The sequence below is a fragment of the Xyrauchen texanus genome, chromosome 49, assembly GCF_025860055.1.
Source record: "Xyrauchen texanus isolate HMW12.3.18 chromosome 49, RBS_HiC_50CHRs, whole genome shotgun sequence".
In the NCBI taxonomy this organism is placed as follows: Eukaryota; Metazoa; Chordata; class Actinopteri; order Cypriniformes; family Catostomidae; genus Xyrauchen; species Xyrauchen texanus.
In genome coordinates, this window is record NC_068324.1 from 333,301 (window position 1) to 350,800 (window position 17,500).

Genomic DNA, 17,500 nt, shown 5'->3' on the forward strand with positions numbered 1-17,500 from the left:
ACACAAATTACTCAATTGTTGATATTCAGTACAGAAATATAAAATTCATATGAATATTATAGATCAGATCATTTGATGAGAAATGTTTGAGTTCATATTGACATCAAATCTGAGCACCGTTTGAGACTTTGTGAGATGTGTTGTGAAACTCATATATGTGTGTGTTGGGTCAGTATGTGTTCTCAGAGAAGACCAGCATTAATCTGTGTGTGTGTGTGTGTGTGTGTGTGTGTGTGTGTGTGTGTGTGTGTGTGTGTGCACGCGTGCGTGTGTGTGTGGGCTTCTCACATTGTGTTGAGATTTGAATATAAATAGAAGATTATTGTCTGTATAAAGCAGACAGAAACTGTGCTTAGTGACGAAATGTTTGACCAGTGTTCTACAACACACACAAACACACACGCGCACATGCACACACAAACACATGCACACACACACACACACACACACACACACATTTGTATGTTAATAGTTGAAATCACCGCTAGAAATCCTGAATATACGGCCGGCTGAATAGAAGTGTTGCTAAGAAACCAACAACAGGCGGTTAAAATCCCTGCTGTGTGTGTCTGTGAGTGTGTGTGTGTGTGTGTGTGTGTGTGTGTGTGTGTGTGTGAATCTGTTTCGGGTGCGTAATTCAATTTTCATGCATCCATCTTCTATAAAGAGATTTAAATTCAGTTATTGTGCTAATATGTGGATGTAAGTCATTGTGTCTGTGATTTCATTTTCTTCATGTTTTAATGAAGCAAACCATGATAAATGTGTTTCTGTCTGTGTGATGAAGGGTTAGTTTCAGTGTTTTGTACAGAATAAGTGGTTGTTGTAAGTAAAACAACACATTGTCAAACTATGTCAGTGTTTATGTGCACAACAATACACCGAAAACTCCCGAAAATCAGCTTAATTAGAAAATATGACAAAGCGAGAAATCCTTGTTTACATGACATTTGAAATAAAGGTGTTATTCTCTGATCAACACTTGCACACATTAGATAAGCTGGTTACATAAAATTGACATGCACAGCGGCATCACTGTAATTATTCTTAAGCTGTTTAATGCGTTTACATGAGCACACACGCTCTCTAATTAATGAGCATAATTAGTATAAAATGTGCATGTAAATGTGCTCTCTGTGAGCCATACAGTGTCCACAGATTGATTTTATTAAACTGTAAACACTGTGTCTCTGTGGCACTATGAAAATTCCCCTGTTTGTTTTGAGTGACCCACTTAGACCCGCCCCAACCATATACTCAGCCAATGGCATGAGTTGTGGGTGGGGCTTTCTTTGATCATCAGCAGAGGGGGGCATGTTCAGAAAGCTGTTTTAACTCTTTCACACGTACGGTCCAACCGGTGCGATCGCACTAGTCTGGGCTCAGACGCGTACGGTCCAACCGGTGCGATCGCACTAGACTGGGCTCAGACGCGTACGGATCGCACTAGACTGGGCTCAGACGCGTACGGTCCAACCGGTGCGATCGCACTAGACTGGGCTCAGACGCGTACGGTCCAACCGGTGCGATCGCACTAGACTGGGCTCAGACGCGTACGGTCCAACCGGTGCGATCGCACTAGTCTCGGCTCAGACGCGTACGGTCCAACCGGTGCGATCGCACTAGTCTCGGCTCAGACGCGTACGGTCCAAGCGGTGCGATCGCACTAGTCTCGGCTCAGACGCGTACGGTCCAACCGGTCGCGATCGCGACTAGACTGGGCTCAGACGCGCGTCCAGCGGATCGCGACTAGACTGGGCTCAGACGCGTACGGTCCAACCGGTGCGATCGCACTAGACAGGGCTCAGACGCGTACGGTCCAACCGGTGCGATCGCACTAGACTGGGCTCAGACGCGTACGGTCCAACCGGTGCGATCGCACTAGACAGGGCTCAGACGCGTACGGTCCAACCGGTGCGATCGCACTAGTCTGGTGATTAAATCCAGCAGACCGTATCTGACACATTCCTCTTGCTCTCGTCTTTATAAAGCAGCTGTTGTCTGTCATATTCTCAGATTGAGTCTGTGAGTTTGACTGTTTTACTCGTGACACTGATGATGATGATGATTGAGTCTGCTCTTCATCTCCTCAGCACCAGATGTCAATCACTCCTGTCAGAAAGATGTGGCAGTGACTGTGGGTACTTCTGGTGATTGCTGATTTAAATCATTTGAGAGGTTTCATTTCAAATAAGACCAAGAACATGTTTAATAAAGTAAATGTTCAGTTTGTATTTCTTGAATGCTCTGTAAGTCATGTCAATAGAAGAGTGTGTGCAGTGTATGATGTGAACATGTGTTACAGATGTGTTGTTCTGTGTGTTTGTGCTTTCAGTGAATCTGGACTCGTGCTCATGTGTGCAGATCTTCATTAAATCACGATGACAGCGGCGCTTCATCTCAGAGTCATGCGGCCCGTCACATCACTGCTGCTCGCCGTCTCCATCACGCTCTCATTGAACGGTGAGTATACTAGTGTCACAATCCAGCCGCTAACACACACACATCAAAGGACTTTTATCATTCAGGGAAACAAACAACGGTTTTGCTCAATCAGACTAACAGATGTAGGTCATGTGATGGTCACGACTGACCTCACTGTTGTGTGCATATGATCTGATGCATACCTTCATATATTCTGTATGTTTATGCATTGTGTCATGTAGTGGTGGACGATATAAAGAACTGTTTTATCTTCTCAGAAATGTGATGTCATGCACACTTGTACTGTACTGTGCGTGTAGAATGTGTGTCGGCACACGTGTGCTGATCTAATGTTGTTTGGTCTCTTTCAGTGTGGTTGGTGTGTGGTGAGTCTCCAGGAGTGTTTGGGGGTGAGTATGACTGTTTCTGACACAGTATATGAGGACAGTATGTTTCCACGGTGATTTATTGAGTTGTTTCTGATATTGCTGTGGACTCTTCAGGAGCACATGTGATGTTCAGTGAGCGTGTGCTGATGGTTCTGTTCCTCTGGGTTTCTCTCATGTGTCATTATGAGAGAGCAGAACATTAAAGGATCTCCACACGTCTCCCCGACGAATCACTTCCATGTTCAGACCCCAGATCACCCCCACCCGTTCCCCATCAAAGCCTTGAGAGCCCGGCGTGTTGTTTGGCAGACGAATGCGTTTAGTGTTTCCTGTAGGACCTTTGATGTCTGCTCAGTTCATTACAGCTACAGACAGTTACAACAAACCTCCAGAATATATTATATGAACTGATTCAGCCAGTCAGTGTTGACCTATTTACCTGCTCTATAGTGTGTACTAATGAGATGTGTGCGTGTGCGTGCGTGCGTGTGTGCGCGTGTGCGCGTGCGTGTGTGCGTGCGTGCGTGCGTGTGTGTGTGCGTGTGCGTGTGTGGATCTTCAAGGCTTTGTAAACAGATTGTCCGTGTGTGTTAGACATCATGTTTTGATTGAATATCATATGACTTTATAAATAAGATTCATGATTTAATCTGGAATGAGTTTGTACTGGATAATATTATTTTATCACTGAATGAGATATGGAAGATAATTCTTTAGCATTAAAATACAAATAGTTTGAATAATCCATAAAGTCTTAAACGTTCCCTTTCAGGAGAGTATGTATAAAAACATTACACTAATAATTACTGTGGAATTATTATGATTTATTAATATAATAATAACATGATATTCTTTGAAGTATCCTGGAAATGCCCAGAATATAATAATCAATCATTCAGTTGTATATTATCTATAAGATGAACATATGAAACACAACAGTGCATTTATTAGTTTAAAACAACACAAACAAGACAACAGTATAAAAATAGACAACATAAGCATTACACATTTTCTAGAATATATAAAAGAACATTTTCACTTCATGTTAACATTAATAAACTTGTATTTGTTCCTGTAATGTGAAAGTTCCTCTGAGAGAAAACATGACACAAACTGATATTAGCGTGTTTTATATGTTCTGTGTGTTTATTGGTAAAATACTTGATTATACAGTAATTATATGTTAAACGGTCTAAACATAGACAGTGCTTTGAATATAGGCATAAAGCATGTTTTAGATCATAATCACGTGTGTGTGTGTGTGTGTGTGTGTGTGTGTGTGTGTGTTACATTGACACAGATCTGTTCTTACATCATCTGTCTGCTGTTAAACACACTGTGATGATATTAATGAGGTGTGAATCATTAATGAGCGTTAAACATCATTAACTGCAGATATGAGGATGTTTGAGGATTTCTGCAGTAATGAAGCTCAGACGTGTGACTGTAATCATTCATTATATTACTCGTATCAGCTCCACATGTTGTGATGAATGCACATATGTGTGTTTGATCATGTTATTATGCACAAATGTTTGACGAGGAATCATGTGACTTTTGTCTGTCTGTCTGTATCTGTCTGTCTCTCTGTCTGTCTGTCTCACACAGGCAGACAGACAGACGTGTGTGATGCACATTAAATATTCACATGTTATATGCTGTTTGACTGGATGCTTCATGTCACTGTGTAATTGGGTCAAAGGGTCACGTGGAGGTTGTCTGGTGTGTGTGTGTGAGTGTATCTGTGTGTGAGAGTGTGTTTGTGAGTGTGTGAGGGTATAGAGAATAGTAGAGAAATCTAAATTGTGCTCTTGTATGAATGTTGGCCCGCTGTGCCCTCTGTGCCCGCTTCTGCCATCTTTGTCTTTCAGTAAGATTTCTCTCATATTCAATGCTTTCATTTTCATTAATGGTATATATCATTTTATAATGATAACTGTTCTGTTCATCTCTCTCTCTCTCTCTCTCTCTCTCTCTCTCTCTCTCTCTCTCTCTCTCTCTCTCTCTCTCTCTCTCTCTCTCTCTCTCTCTCTCTCTCTCTCTCTCTGCATGCGTGTGTGCACGTGTGCGTGTGTCAGATGAGTCTGCAGGTTACGGGCCTGTGTTTGAAGATCAGCCCGTCGACACCATCTATCCTGAAGAATCACCTGAGGAGAAAATCACCATGAGCTGCAGAGCGCGAGCAAATCCACCCGCCACATACAGGTGACACGTGTGTCTGAGGACAGAAGGAATGACATACTGCAGTACTACTCTCATTATATAGATATGTAGTAGTGCACACTTAAGTGCTCTGCATCTGTAGATCTAATGTATTACACGTCACATGACTCGCCATGATATTTAGGGTACAATATCATATTTACAACCAAACAGGTTTCAATAAAAAAACTTTTTTTGGTGCAGTGCCCGTAGTGGTTTGTTGGCACTTCACGTGAATCTACGTCATGTTGTTGTGTCACGTGATATGGTGCGACAGAAGTTTAATCCTTATATGACAGTGTAGAGTCTCTTATGAACAATATTCAGTCAAATTAATTGAAATGATGTGTTGTATGTGTAATACTGAAGCCAAAATGCAACTTCCACACATGTGGACGCAGGGTCGCACAGGCTTAATCTGTGTGTTTGTTGACAGATGGAGATTAAACAACACAGATATTGTGATTCGTGACGGTGGTGACGATCATTACAGACTGATGGGGGGAAACCTCATCATCACTGACCCCGACAGGAGCAAGCATTCTGGGAATTATTCCTGTCTGGCAACCAATGAGTTTGGCACAGTGATCAGTCAGAGAGCTTCAGTTCAGTTCGGATGTGAGTGTGCGAGGGAGTGTGAGAGTGCGAGAGAATGTGAGAGGAGTGTGCGAGGGATTGCGAGTATGCAAGGGAGTGCGGGAGTGCAAGGGAGTGCAAGGGAGTCTTGAGGAGTCTTGAGGGAGTCGTGAGGGAGTCTGTGAGGAGTGCTTGAGGAGTCGGAGTCTTGAGAGTCGCGAGGGAGTGCGAGGGAGTGCGAGAATGCGAGGGAGTGTGCGAGTGCGAGGGAGTGTGGGAGTGCGAGGGAGTGTGCGAGTGTGAGAGAATGTGAGAGGAGTGTGCGAGGGATTGCGAGTATGCAAGGGAGTGCGGGAGTGCAAGGGAGTGCGAGTATGCAAGGGAGTGCGAGAGTGCAAGGGAGTGCGAGAGAGTGTGAGAATGCGAGGGAGTGCGCGACGGAGTGCAAGAGAGTGCGCGAGGGAGTGCGGGAGTGCGAGGGAGTGCGGGAGTGCGAGGGAGTGCGAGAGAGTGTGAGAATGCGAGGGATTGTGAGTGTGCGAGGGAGTGTGAGTGTGCGAGGGAGTGTGCGAGGGAGTGTGCGAGGGAGTGCGAGGGAGTGCGAGAGAGTGTGCGAGTGCTAGGGAGTGTGGGAGTGCGAGGGAGTGTGCGAGTGTGAGAGAATGTGAGAGGAGTGTGCGAGGGATTGCGAGTATGCAAGGGAGTGCGGGAGTGCGAGAGAGTCGCTGAGAGTCGTGAGGGAGTCTTGAGAGTCTGAGGGAGTGTCTGAGAGTCGTGCGAGTGCGAGGGATTGCGAGTGTGCGAGGGAGTGTGCTAGGGAGTGTGGGAGTGCGAGGGGGAGTGCGAGGGAGTGTGCGAGTGCGAGGGAGTGTGCGAGGGAGTGTGCGAGGGAGTGTGCGAGGGAGTGTGGGAGTGCGAGGGAGTGTGGGAGTGCGAGGGAGTGTGGGAGTGCGAGAGAGTGTGGGAGTGCGAGGGAGTGTGAGGGTGCGAGAGAATGTGAGAGGAGAGTGCGAGGGAGTGTGGGAGTGCGAGTGTGCGAGAGAGTGCAAGAGAGAGTGCGAGTGTGCAAGGGAGTGCGAGGGAGTGTGGGAGTGCGAGGGAGTGTGGGAGTGCGAGGGAGTGTGGGAGTGCGAGGGAGTGTGGGAGTGCGAGTGTGCGAGAGAGTGCAAGAGAGAGTGCGAGTGTGCAAGGGAGTGCGGGAGTGTGGGAGTGCGAGAGAGTGTGGGAGTGCGAGGGAGTGTGGGAGTGCGAGGGAGTGTGGGAGTGCGAGGGAGTGTGAGGGTGCGAGAGAATGTGAGAGGAGAGTGCGAGGGAGTGTGCGAGGGAGTGCGAGTGTGCAAGGGAGTGCGGGAGTGTGAGAGAGTGTGCGAGGGAGTGTGGGAGTGCGAGAGTGCGAGAGAGTGCGAGGGAGTGCGAGTGTGCGAGAGAGTGCAAGAGAGAGTGCGAGTGTGCAAGGGAGTGCGGGAGTGTGAGAGAGTGTGCGAGGGAGTGTGGGAGTGCGCGAGAGAGAGTGCGAGTGTGCGAGGGATTGCGAGGGAGTGTGGGAGTGCGAGGGAGTGCGAATGTGTGAGGGAGTGCGGGAGTGTGAGGGAGTGTGCGAGTGTAAGAGTGCGAGTGCGAGGGAGTGTGGGAGTGCGAGGGATTGCGAGGGAGTGTGGGAGTGTGCGAGTGCGAGAGAATGTGAGGGTGCGAGAGAATGTGAGAGGAGAGTGCGAGGGAGTGTGCGAGGGAGTGTGAGGGTGCGAGAGAATGTGAGGGTGCGAGAGAATGTGCGAGGGAGTGCGAGTGTGCGAGAGAGAGTGCGAGTGTGCAAGGGAGTGCGAGTGTGCGAGAGAGTGTGGGAGTGCGAGTGTGCGAGAGAGTGCGAGAGAGAGTGCGAGGGAGTGCGAGTGTGCGAGGGAGTGCGAGTGTGCGAGGGAGTGTGGGAGTGCGAGTGTGCGAGGGAGTGTGGGAGTTCGAGTGTGCGAGAGAGTGCGAGTGTGCGAGAGAGTGCGAGTGTGCAAGGGAGTGCGGGAGTGCGAGAGAGTGTGCGAGGGAGTGTGGGAGTGCGAGTGTGCGAGAGAGTGCGAGTGTTGCGAGGGATTGCGAGGGAGTGTGGGAGTGCGAGGGAGTGCGAATGTGTGAGGGAGTGTGCGAGTGTAAGAGTGCGAGGGATTGCGAGGGAGTGTGCGAGAGTGCGAGTGCGAGGAGTGCGGGAGAGTGCGAGGGAGTGCGGGAGTGTGCGAGGGAGTGCGAGTGTGCGAGGGATTGTGAGGGACATCCTCAATATAATATGAAAATCATAAAAAGTCATTATTTGAAGTTATTGTTCAGAGATGTGTATAGTGACATGAAACTGACTGTGTTTGTGAATGAATTAAATTCCCATTCTTCATCTTGTGTTGTAGATTTGGACATGTTCTCCACAGATGAGAGAGAGGCAGTGTATGTGAAGGAGGGGCAGGGGGCGGTGCTACTGTGTGCTCCGCCCCCACATTTCCCAGGTATGCTTAACACCTGACTTCAGTGATTACATTTCATTTACATTTATGCGTTATGACAGACACTTTAATCCCAAACTTTTATCAGCATGTATGTTTCCTTGGAATTGAACCTATGACCTTATGTTGCGAGCAGCATTTGAGCTCCAGAAATACATCCTCATTTCACTTCCTGTCCGCTTATCTAATACTGAAAGCATTATTATAAAACGGGTAATTCTGAATGTAAATTCTGATTGGCTGAGGCATGTTTGAAGTTGTGTTAAAGTTGCTGTGTCGCTTGGTAAGTGTGAACACTTCGACTAATGAACTATATTAATTAGCAGAAGATTTGTTCATTCAGATGATTAGTATTAATAATAAAAGTGTGTTACAGTGATTTTGCCCCTCTTCACATGAACCGTAGTAAAATCAGTGTAATCTCGTGGTTTAATATTAATGTGAATATATTGATGGTGTTTCGTCTCTGATCGCCTCTACAGAAGATCTGTCCTTCCGCTGGATGCTCAATGAGTTTCCAGATTTCATTCCAATGGAAAAACGTCGTTTCGTGTCTCAGGCGACCGGAAACTTCTACATCTCCACCGTCAGAGCGTCAGACAGCGGAAACTACTCGTGTTTCGTGTCGAGTCCGTCCATCGCCAAGAGTGTCTTCAGTAAATTCATCCCGCTGGTGCCCATCGCTGAACGTGAGTCGATATTAGCACACTAAATCTCATATGTGTTGAGTCTATACTTTTGAAACAGTATTTGAATGTGTACAGATTAAACCCCATTAATTTAGCGCGCTGCGCTACAAACCTGGGGACCTGAGTTCGATTCCCGCTCATGGCCAACACCAGTGACGATTATCAGAACCGGTCCCGGGCCTCCCCTAGGTCGACTCAGCCTAAAATGAGTACCTGGTGTGGTGTGTAAAAACATCACCACTGGGGAGACAAAGGCGGTCGGGCGTGGTGCGAGTGTGCAAGGGAGTGCGGGAGTGCGAGAGAGTGTGCGAGGGAGTGTGGGAGTGCGAGAGTCGAGTGTGCGAGAGAGTGCGAGTGTGCGAGGGATTGCGAGGGAGTGTGGGAGTGCGAGGGAGTGCGAATGTGTGAGGGAGTGTGCGAGTGTAAGAGTGCGAGGGAGTACCGTTCCGGCCTTCATAGGTGCTCGCTAACAGCACTTGCCCCTACAGTCTGTTAAGGCTAAATGGGGGATCTTTGTCTTTGTGTGCGAGTGTGTGTGAGAGAGTGAGTTTGTGTGTGTGTGTGTGTGTGTGTGTGTGTGTGTGTGTGTGTGTGTGTGTGTGTGTGTGTGTGTGTGTGTGTGTGTGTAGAGTGAGAGTGTGTCACAACATCATGGAAAGTGTTGAGTCAGATGTCAGTGTTGTGTTCAGATAAACTGTAAACAGAAGAGATTAATCTTTGAGTTGTTCGTGCTGTCAGACGTTTGTTCCGTTTTGCAGTGATTCATTCATGTTTCATTTGTGTTTTCTTTCAGGTTCTCTGCGCAAATATCCCGCTGATATTAAAGTGAAAGCTCCAGACACACACACACTCATCGGACAGAACATCACGCTCGAGTGTTTCGCTCTGGGAAAGTGAGTCAAAACACAATGTAGATGATGCGCTTTATTCATATGCCTCAAATATTCTGTTTAATCTGTGTGTGTGTGTGTGTGTGTGTGTGTGTGTGTTCAGTCCGATCCCTCAGATCCGCTGGAGGAAGGTGGATGGTGAACTTCCTGTTCATCGTCATGACATCAGTATGGCAGGAAGTCTCCTTCATCTGTATGACGTTCAGTATGAAGACGAGGGTTTGTACGAGTGTGAAGCTGATAACTCCAAAGGAAAAGACTGGCACAAACTTCATCTCATCGTGGAGGGTGAGAGAGAACTTCATCTTTATTGTGTCACATCTGAGCGTCTAACGGTGTCTGTGTCCTAGATGTCAGATATTAGTTGTAGCCGTGACAACTGCATTTAAATACAGGAGTGACACCAGATTGAACAGCAGTGTGAACACACTCATTGAGCTGTGACGTGTTACATGACGATCACACGCGTGTGTGTGTGTGTGTGTGTGTGTGTGTCTGTGTGTCTCTCAGGAGCTCCTGAATGGATGGAGAAGATCACGAGTTCAGAGAGAGATATCAACAGTGATTACATCATGTCCTGTCTCGCCAGCGGCAAACCCAAACCACACGTTCACATCCTGAAGAACGGACGAACGGTACGCCGCTGATTCAGTCTGACAGTTCAGAGCGTTCACTATGATCTGTGATCATATGGGATTATTGATGATATTTCATTGATTAATGTTTGAATAAGTCATATAATGTGTTGTTCTCTCATCAGGTCTCCATGAATCATGAGATTCGTTTGAATCAGCTGTCGTTTGATGATTCGGGGATGTATCAGTGTATCGCTGAGAACCGTCACGGGGTGATTTACGCCAGCGCTGAACTCCGAGTGTTCGGTGAGATGATCTCTGATTATCTCAAACATGATATTAAAGTTGTTGAGGAGCGCTCGAGGGAATATTTGTGGAGTTAATGAGTTGTCTTGTTTGTCAGCTGGTGCTCCTTCATTTGAGTTCAGCCCTGTGAAACCCAAAATACTTGCAGCCAAAAACGGGCGAGTGATGATGGAGTGTAAACCACGAGCGGCGCCGCGTCCAAACATCTCCTGGAGTAAAGGAACTGAACTCCTACACAAGTCCAGCAGGTCAGAGGTCACGCCAGCATCTCGTGTTTCATGGGTCAGACTATGATTCTCCCCCTGACTTCCTGTTCTAATGAATACTTTGATACCTGCAGGATGTTCATTTGGCCAGACGGGAGTTTAGAGATTATTAACGTCACTAAATCAGATGAAGGCACATACACGTGTTTCGCTGAGAACGACAGAGGACGAGCGAACAGCACCGGTCACTGTCAGTCACAGGTACAGTCATATATCACTCATATATCACAGCAGACACACACACCTGACCTCAGATCAGTTTATTTCTCTGTCAGTCTCAGGGACAGTCATATATCACAGCAGACACACACCTGACCTCAGATCAGTTTATTTCTCTGTCAGTCACAGGTACAGTCATATATCACAGCAGACACACACCTGACCTCAGATCAGTTTATTTCTCTGTCAGTCACAGGTACAGTCATATATCACAGCAGACACACACCTGACCTCAGATCAGTTTATTTCTCTGTCAGTCTCAGGGACAGTCATATATCACAGCAGACACACACCTGACCTCAGATCAGTTTATTTCTCTGTCAGTCACAGGTACAGTCATATATCACAGCAGACACACACCTGACCTCAGATCAGTTTATTTCTCTGTCAGTCTCAGGTACAGTCATATATCACAGCAGACACACACCTGACCTCAGATCAGTTTATTTCTCTGTCAGAATGAGATTTACTGACCAGTATTCTTACACGTATAAGGATATTTCAGGTGAATTATTCTGCAAACAGCCTGAACTGTGTGTTGTGATGTAAACATGACTCATCTCTGTCCTCACTTTTACAGTTATGCATCTCTCCCTTGATTAACTCCTCATGTATTTCCTTTAAAGTGAAACTCACGTCAGGAGATATTCCTCCCTGTCCTGTCATTCTTCAGTTTTCTGTGTTCAAGTTTCTCTTAAATAGAGTTGAGACGAGTTCAGATGATGCTGACGAGTAAACGAGTGTGTCTCTGTCTCTCTCAGACGCTACAAAGATCACGCTCGCTCCGTCTAACGCTGATGTCAGTGTCGGGCAGAGTGCCAGGATGGAGTGCGCTGCGTCACATGACCCGACCCTTGACCTCACCTTCATCTGGTCACTCAACGCTCACGTCATCGACTTTGACAAAGACAGAGAACATTTCGAACACAAAATGGTGAACATCGTTCTTTATACAGTTAACTGACAAACATGTAGTGTGGGTCCGTTTATATTGAAACAACTATAATAAAGATGAATACACTCAAACTGATGTTATTGTTGTTAATAAGGATATAAATCAGGACGGTCAGGCAGGGACGTCGAGCTGTGAGCTGGTGATCAGAAACACACAGCTGAAACATGCGGGTCGATACACCTGTACAGCACAGACACCTGTAGACAACATCACCACATCTGCTGAGCTGGTGGTCAGAGGTGAGACAGCACACGGGTTTCACTCAGCTATCCTCACATTCACTCACTAATAACACATTTAACTGCACAATCACACTGACAATCAGTTTCAGTGATCCCATAGTTACTCCACATACATCTTTATATTTGAGTTTCTCTGTCATCAACCTTTGGAAAAATGGACCATGGTAACTGTAGATTCTGCCAAATCACTGTACTTTTATTTTCTGTAGATTCAAACTTGAGTTTTCCATGGGCTGAAGAAAACATCACCAGTCATATTTGTTTCAGCTATCCCAGAATGCTTTTATGGATGTTGAGTGACAGATAGAACAACTCAAATCAACAGATTCTGACAAACCGACATGAAACTCTCACAAAACATCATCTGATTCCCACAAGCGTTTAGATCAAAGATGTTTATTTTATCAAACACTCATGACATAACATTGACAAATGCATTTTCTACATCAGTTGAGCATCAAAACACCTTTCAGCTCTTTATATAAAACAGTTAGATGTAAAAAAAAATAGTTTTGTTATCAAAGAGTTTGAGTTTTTGAAAGGGTTTTTTAAGGCTATAAAAGTGTGTCATGTCATTGAGTCAGAGTTACAGTAGTTGTTGTTGTGATTGTGCATCAGGACCCCCAGGTCCTCCCGGAGGTGTGCGTGTGGATGACGTAATGAACAACAGTGTGAGAGTCACCTGGAGTCACGGGACGGATAATCTGAGTCCAATCTCAACATATACTATACAGTACAGAGACACCAGAACACAACACGACTGGAGAGATGCCAATACCTGTGAGTACATCACCATAGCAACACACACCGGTCACTATATCACCATAAAAACACACACCTGTAATTACATCAACTTAGCAACACACACCTCTGTGGATATCCCCATAGCAACACACTTCTGTCACCATATCACCATAGAAACACACACCTGTGAGTACATCAATATGGCAACACACACCTATGAGTACATCACCATAGCAACACACACCGGTCACTATATCACCATAGAAACACACACCTGTGAGTACATCACCATAGCAACACGCATCTGTGATGATGTCCCCATAGAAACACACACCTGTGAGTACATCAATATGGCAACACACACCTATGAGTGCATCACCATAGCAACACACTCCTGTCACTATATCCCCATAGAAACACACCTGTGAGTACATCACCATAACAACACGCATCTGTGATGATATCCCCATAGAAACACACACCTTTGAGTACATTAATATGGCAACTAGGAGTACATCACCATAGCAACACACTCCTGTCACTATATCCCCATAGAAACACACACCTGTGAGTACGTCAACACAGCAACATACACCTGCGAGTACATCACCATAGCAACACATGTGTGAGTACATCTCCATTGCAACACACACCTGTGAGTGCATCACCATTGCAACACACACCTATGAGTGCATCACCATAGCAACACGCATCTGTGATGATATCCCCATAGAAACACACACCTTTGAGTACATCAATATGGCAACTAGGAGTGCATCTCCATAGCAACACACTCCTGTCACTATATCACCAGTGCAACACACACCTGTGAGTGCATCACCATAGCAACACACAACTGTGAGTGCATCACCATTGCAACACACACCTGTGAGTGCATCACCATTGCAACACACACCTGTGAGTGCATCACCATTGCAACACACACCTGTGAGTGCATCACCATAGCAACACACAACTGTGAGTGCATCACCATTGCAACACACACCTGTGAGTGCATCACCATAACAGCACACACCTGTGAGTGCATCACCATAGCAACACACAACTGTGAGTGCATCACCATTGCAACACACTCCTGTCACTATATTACCATAGCAACACACACTTTTGAGTACATCAACATAGCAATACACACCTTGTCACACATATGAGTCATCACCATAGCAACACACACCTGTGAGTGCATCACCATAGCAACACGCATCTGTGATGATATCCCCATAGAAACACACACCTTTGAGTACATCAATATGGCAACTAGGAGTGCATCTCCATAGCAACACACACCTGTCACTATATCCCCATAGCAACACACACCTGTGAGTACGTCAACACAGCAATACATACCTGTGAGTACAACACCATAGCAACACACACCTGAGTACATCAACATAGCAACACACACCTGAGTACATCACCATAGCAAAACACACCTGTGAGTGAATCACCATAGCAAAACACACCTGTGAGTACGTCAACACAGCAACACATACCTGTGAGTACAACATCATAGCAACACACACCTGTGAGTACATCAACATAGCAACACAGACCTGTGAGTGCATCACCATAGCAAAACACACCTGTGAGTGAATCACCATAGCAAAACACACCTGTGAGTACATCACCATAGCAACACAACTCCTGTCACTATATCACCACACCAACACACCTGTCACTATATCCCCAGTAGCAACACACACCTGTGAGTGCATCACCATAGCAACACACACTCCTGTGAGTACATCACCAGTAGCAAAACACACCTGTGAGTGCATCACCATAGCAACACTCACCTGTGAGTGCATCACTAAAGCAAAACACACCTGTGAGTGAATCACCAGTGCAACACACACCTGTGAGTACATCACCATAGCAACACAACTCCTGTCACTATATCACCAGTGCAACACACACCTGTGAGTACATCACCATAGCAATACACACCAAACTGTACATGACTGTATATCACTGTAGTTTATAGAACTCTGATTATTAAATGGCTGTCTAGAATACTTGAATTTAATTGTTCAGTTGTGGCATTATAATCATGGCACAAACAGCTGCTTATACTGTACATGCTTGTGTTGTGACAGCAGTAGATGAACCAGCATCTCCTAAACGTTCATTTAAACTACAATTTAATTATTTACCAAAGTGTGAAATCAGTGAGTTCAGTTAGTAGAAACACCAGCAGTGTTTATGTGCTGGAAGTGAAGTGTAATCAGTCGCATTGTGTGCAGCAGCAGTAGTGCGGTCACTGTGTTAAATGTTTGTGTTCAGCTCCAGTGATTGTGGAGGGAAATACAGAAATGGCGACTGTGGTGAATCTCCAACCGTGGACTGAATATGAGTTTCGGGTCATTGCTACAAACACTCTGGGTACAGGACCGCCCAGTGACCCGTCACCCAAGACATTCACAAAACAAGCCAGTGAGTTTAGATTGTCATGAAATCATCATTATGCACTCATTCATTTCTCTGTATTCATGTATTTATTAATGATAATTCTGCGTAGAGCCTGTGGTGGCCCCATCAGACATCAGTGGAGGAGGAGGAACCAGCAGAGAACTCACCATCACATGGACGGTACACACACACACACACACACACACACACACACACACACACACACACACACACACACACACACTCTCAACACACTAACATTTCACTCTTTGTGCTGCGACAAAAACTCAAGATCAGTGACAAAAATCACTCACACGTTTCATTTGTGTTTGTTTGGGATTCTTGTCACATAAAATTCCGTTGAATCCACTGAACTATTGTCTTATTCTTTGAAAATGAAATATGATATTCATTTGAAATGTGATTATTCATAAACATATAAACCATGATAAAGGAAAAAACTGTTAATTAGCCAAAAGTTCATTTAATGTCTGATTTGTGTGCAGCGGTCCAGCCGCAGTATTATTACGGCAGTAACTTCGGTTACATCATCGCGTTCAGACCTCATAACGAGCACGAGTGGCTGAAGGTGACGGTCGCTGATCCTCAGGCACAGAAATACGTCCACAAAGACTCAAACATCCCGCCGTCCACTAGGTTTGAGGTGAAGATGAAAGCGTTTAATAGTCAGGGTGAAGGACCGTACAGCGTCAGCGCCTTTATTTACTCTGCACAGGACGGTGAGTAACCGTGTGTGTTCGTGTGTCTCATAAACTTTGCATTTATAAACAGACACTCGTTTATTGTCAGTAATCATGATGTCATATTATTTATGTTAGCAGTACAGAACATATAATCAGGTTTATAGATATTGTCATGTGGTTTATTTATAGAAACTGTATGTAGTTTTTCATCAGCTGGAGTTCAGTGTTCAGTTGTAGTGTTGTGATACTCTATGAAAAACATTCATAATGTTCCAGCCTCTGTGTTTGTGTCTTGTGTTATTTATTCAGTTCCATCAGATGCGCCCACAGTCGTGGAGGCGAGAACACTGTCAGCGACTGAAGCAATCGTGTGGTGGATCCCCGTCCAATCACAGAATATTGAAGGATATCAGGTGACACATCTGATAATATAGCACTGTAAAACATCACTGTAATACACTTGAATTACATTTAACTGAATCCTGTGTCAGAAATGAACTTTTACATTAAGGGCTAATATTTTCACCTTGAAGATTAAATAAACATCAATTCATATTTTATGCCATAAAATGTATTACTAGGACTATAATAAAATATTATGAAGTACAACAGATGTTACAAATAAAAAACAGAAGTTCCCCTTCTGTCAAGCACACCATGACGTGGTTCGAGGTAAGTCTCTCGGTAAGCACGACCTAATCATCAGGTTCCTGAGAGGCGCCAGGAGGTTGAACCCTCCTAGGCCACACCTCTTTCCCTCATGGGACCTCTCCATGATCCTTTCAGGCCTACGGAGAGCCCCTTCGAGCCCCTAGAGTCAGTTAGCCCCTTAGCGAGTTTGAGCACACCCCACAAGGAGTGTGGCATCCTTTTGGGAACTGGCCAACGGCACCTCTCTAACAGACATTTGTAGGGCAGCGGGCTGGGCAACACCCAATACCTTTACGAGGTTTTATAATCTCCGGATTGAGCTGGTCTCGTCTCGTGTTCTTTCAGGTGTGAACAGGTAAGTAAGTTTCGTTACACGAACATCTGGCCGGGTGTACCGCTTGTATATAGCGCCTTTCCCCTCCAAGAAAGTGAAGCCGTGCGCTCTTCTCTCCCATGCATGTTCACGACTGCTGAACCCTGGATGTTCTTCCTCCTAGCCCCCTGACTCACGGATTCTGCAGAACAATTCGTGGTCAGACCCTGTACTTGTGCTACATGCCCTGTACCGGGGTAAGTGCTCCACAGGTTTTCGGTTTCCCTGTTAACCTCCTATGATGAACCTTCCACAGGACGGTCTCCCCCTTCCCGGGGTAGACCCGCATCTCCCTTGTCAGAGCTTCTCTGTCCCGATCGCTGTGTTACATATTTCCCCTCCCCCTGTGGTGGGCAGGGCTTACCACCGTGCCTTCTCTGTGTCT

At 45.7% G+C, this 17,500-nt stretch overlaps 1 protein-coding gene across 1 annotated transcript in view; it reads left to right on the top strand.

Annotated features, from left to right (window-relative positions):
- The window catches only part of LOC127640230 (contactin-1a-like), a 44,825-nt gene that overhangs the window by 18,524 nt on the left and 8,801 nt on the right, over positions 1–17,500 (top strand). Inside the window, exons 2-20 of the mRNA XM_052122681.1 lie at positions 2,336–2,463; positions 2,796–2,834; positions 4,892–5,018; positions 5,452–5,633; positions 7,979–8,074; positions 8,554–8,760; positions 9,554–9,653; positions 9,754–9,938; positions 10,161–10,285; positions 10,411–10,531; positions 10,629–10,779; positions 10,872–10,991; positions 11,758–11,950; positions 12,066–12,210; positions 12,832–12,993; positions 15,262–15,411; positions 15,497–15,567; positions 15,860–16,127; positions 16,401–16,504. Coding sequence (XP_051978641.1) covers positions 2,382–2,463; positions 2,796–2,834; positions 4,892–5,018; positions 5,452–5,633; positions 7,979–8,074; positions 8,554–8,760; positions 9,554–9,653; positions 9,754–9,938; positions 10,161–10,285; positions 10,411–10,531; positions 10,629–10,779; positions 10,872–10,991; positions 11,758–11,950; positions 12,066–12,210; positions 12,832–12,993; positions 15,262–15,411; positions 15,497–15,567; positions 15,860–16,127; positions 16,401–16,504 — 2,628 coding nt within the window. The 5' untranslated portion in view covers positions 2,336–2,381. The remainder of the gene's footprint in view (positions 1–2,335; positions 2,464–2,795; positions 2,835–4,891; positions 5,019–5,451; positions 5,634–7,978; positions 8,075–8,553; positions 8,761–9,553; positions 9,654–9,753; positions 9,939–10,160; positions 10,286–10,410; positions 10,532–10,628; positions 10,780–10,871; positions 10,992–11,757; positions 11,951–12,065; positions 12,211–12,831; positions 12,994–15,261; positions 15,412–15,496; positions 15,568–15,859; positions 16,128–16,400; positions 16,505–17,500) is intronic.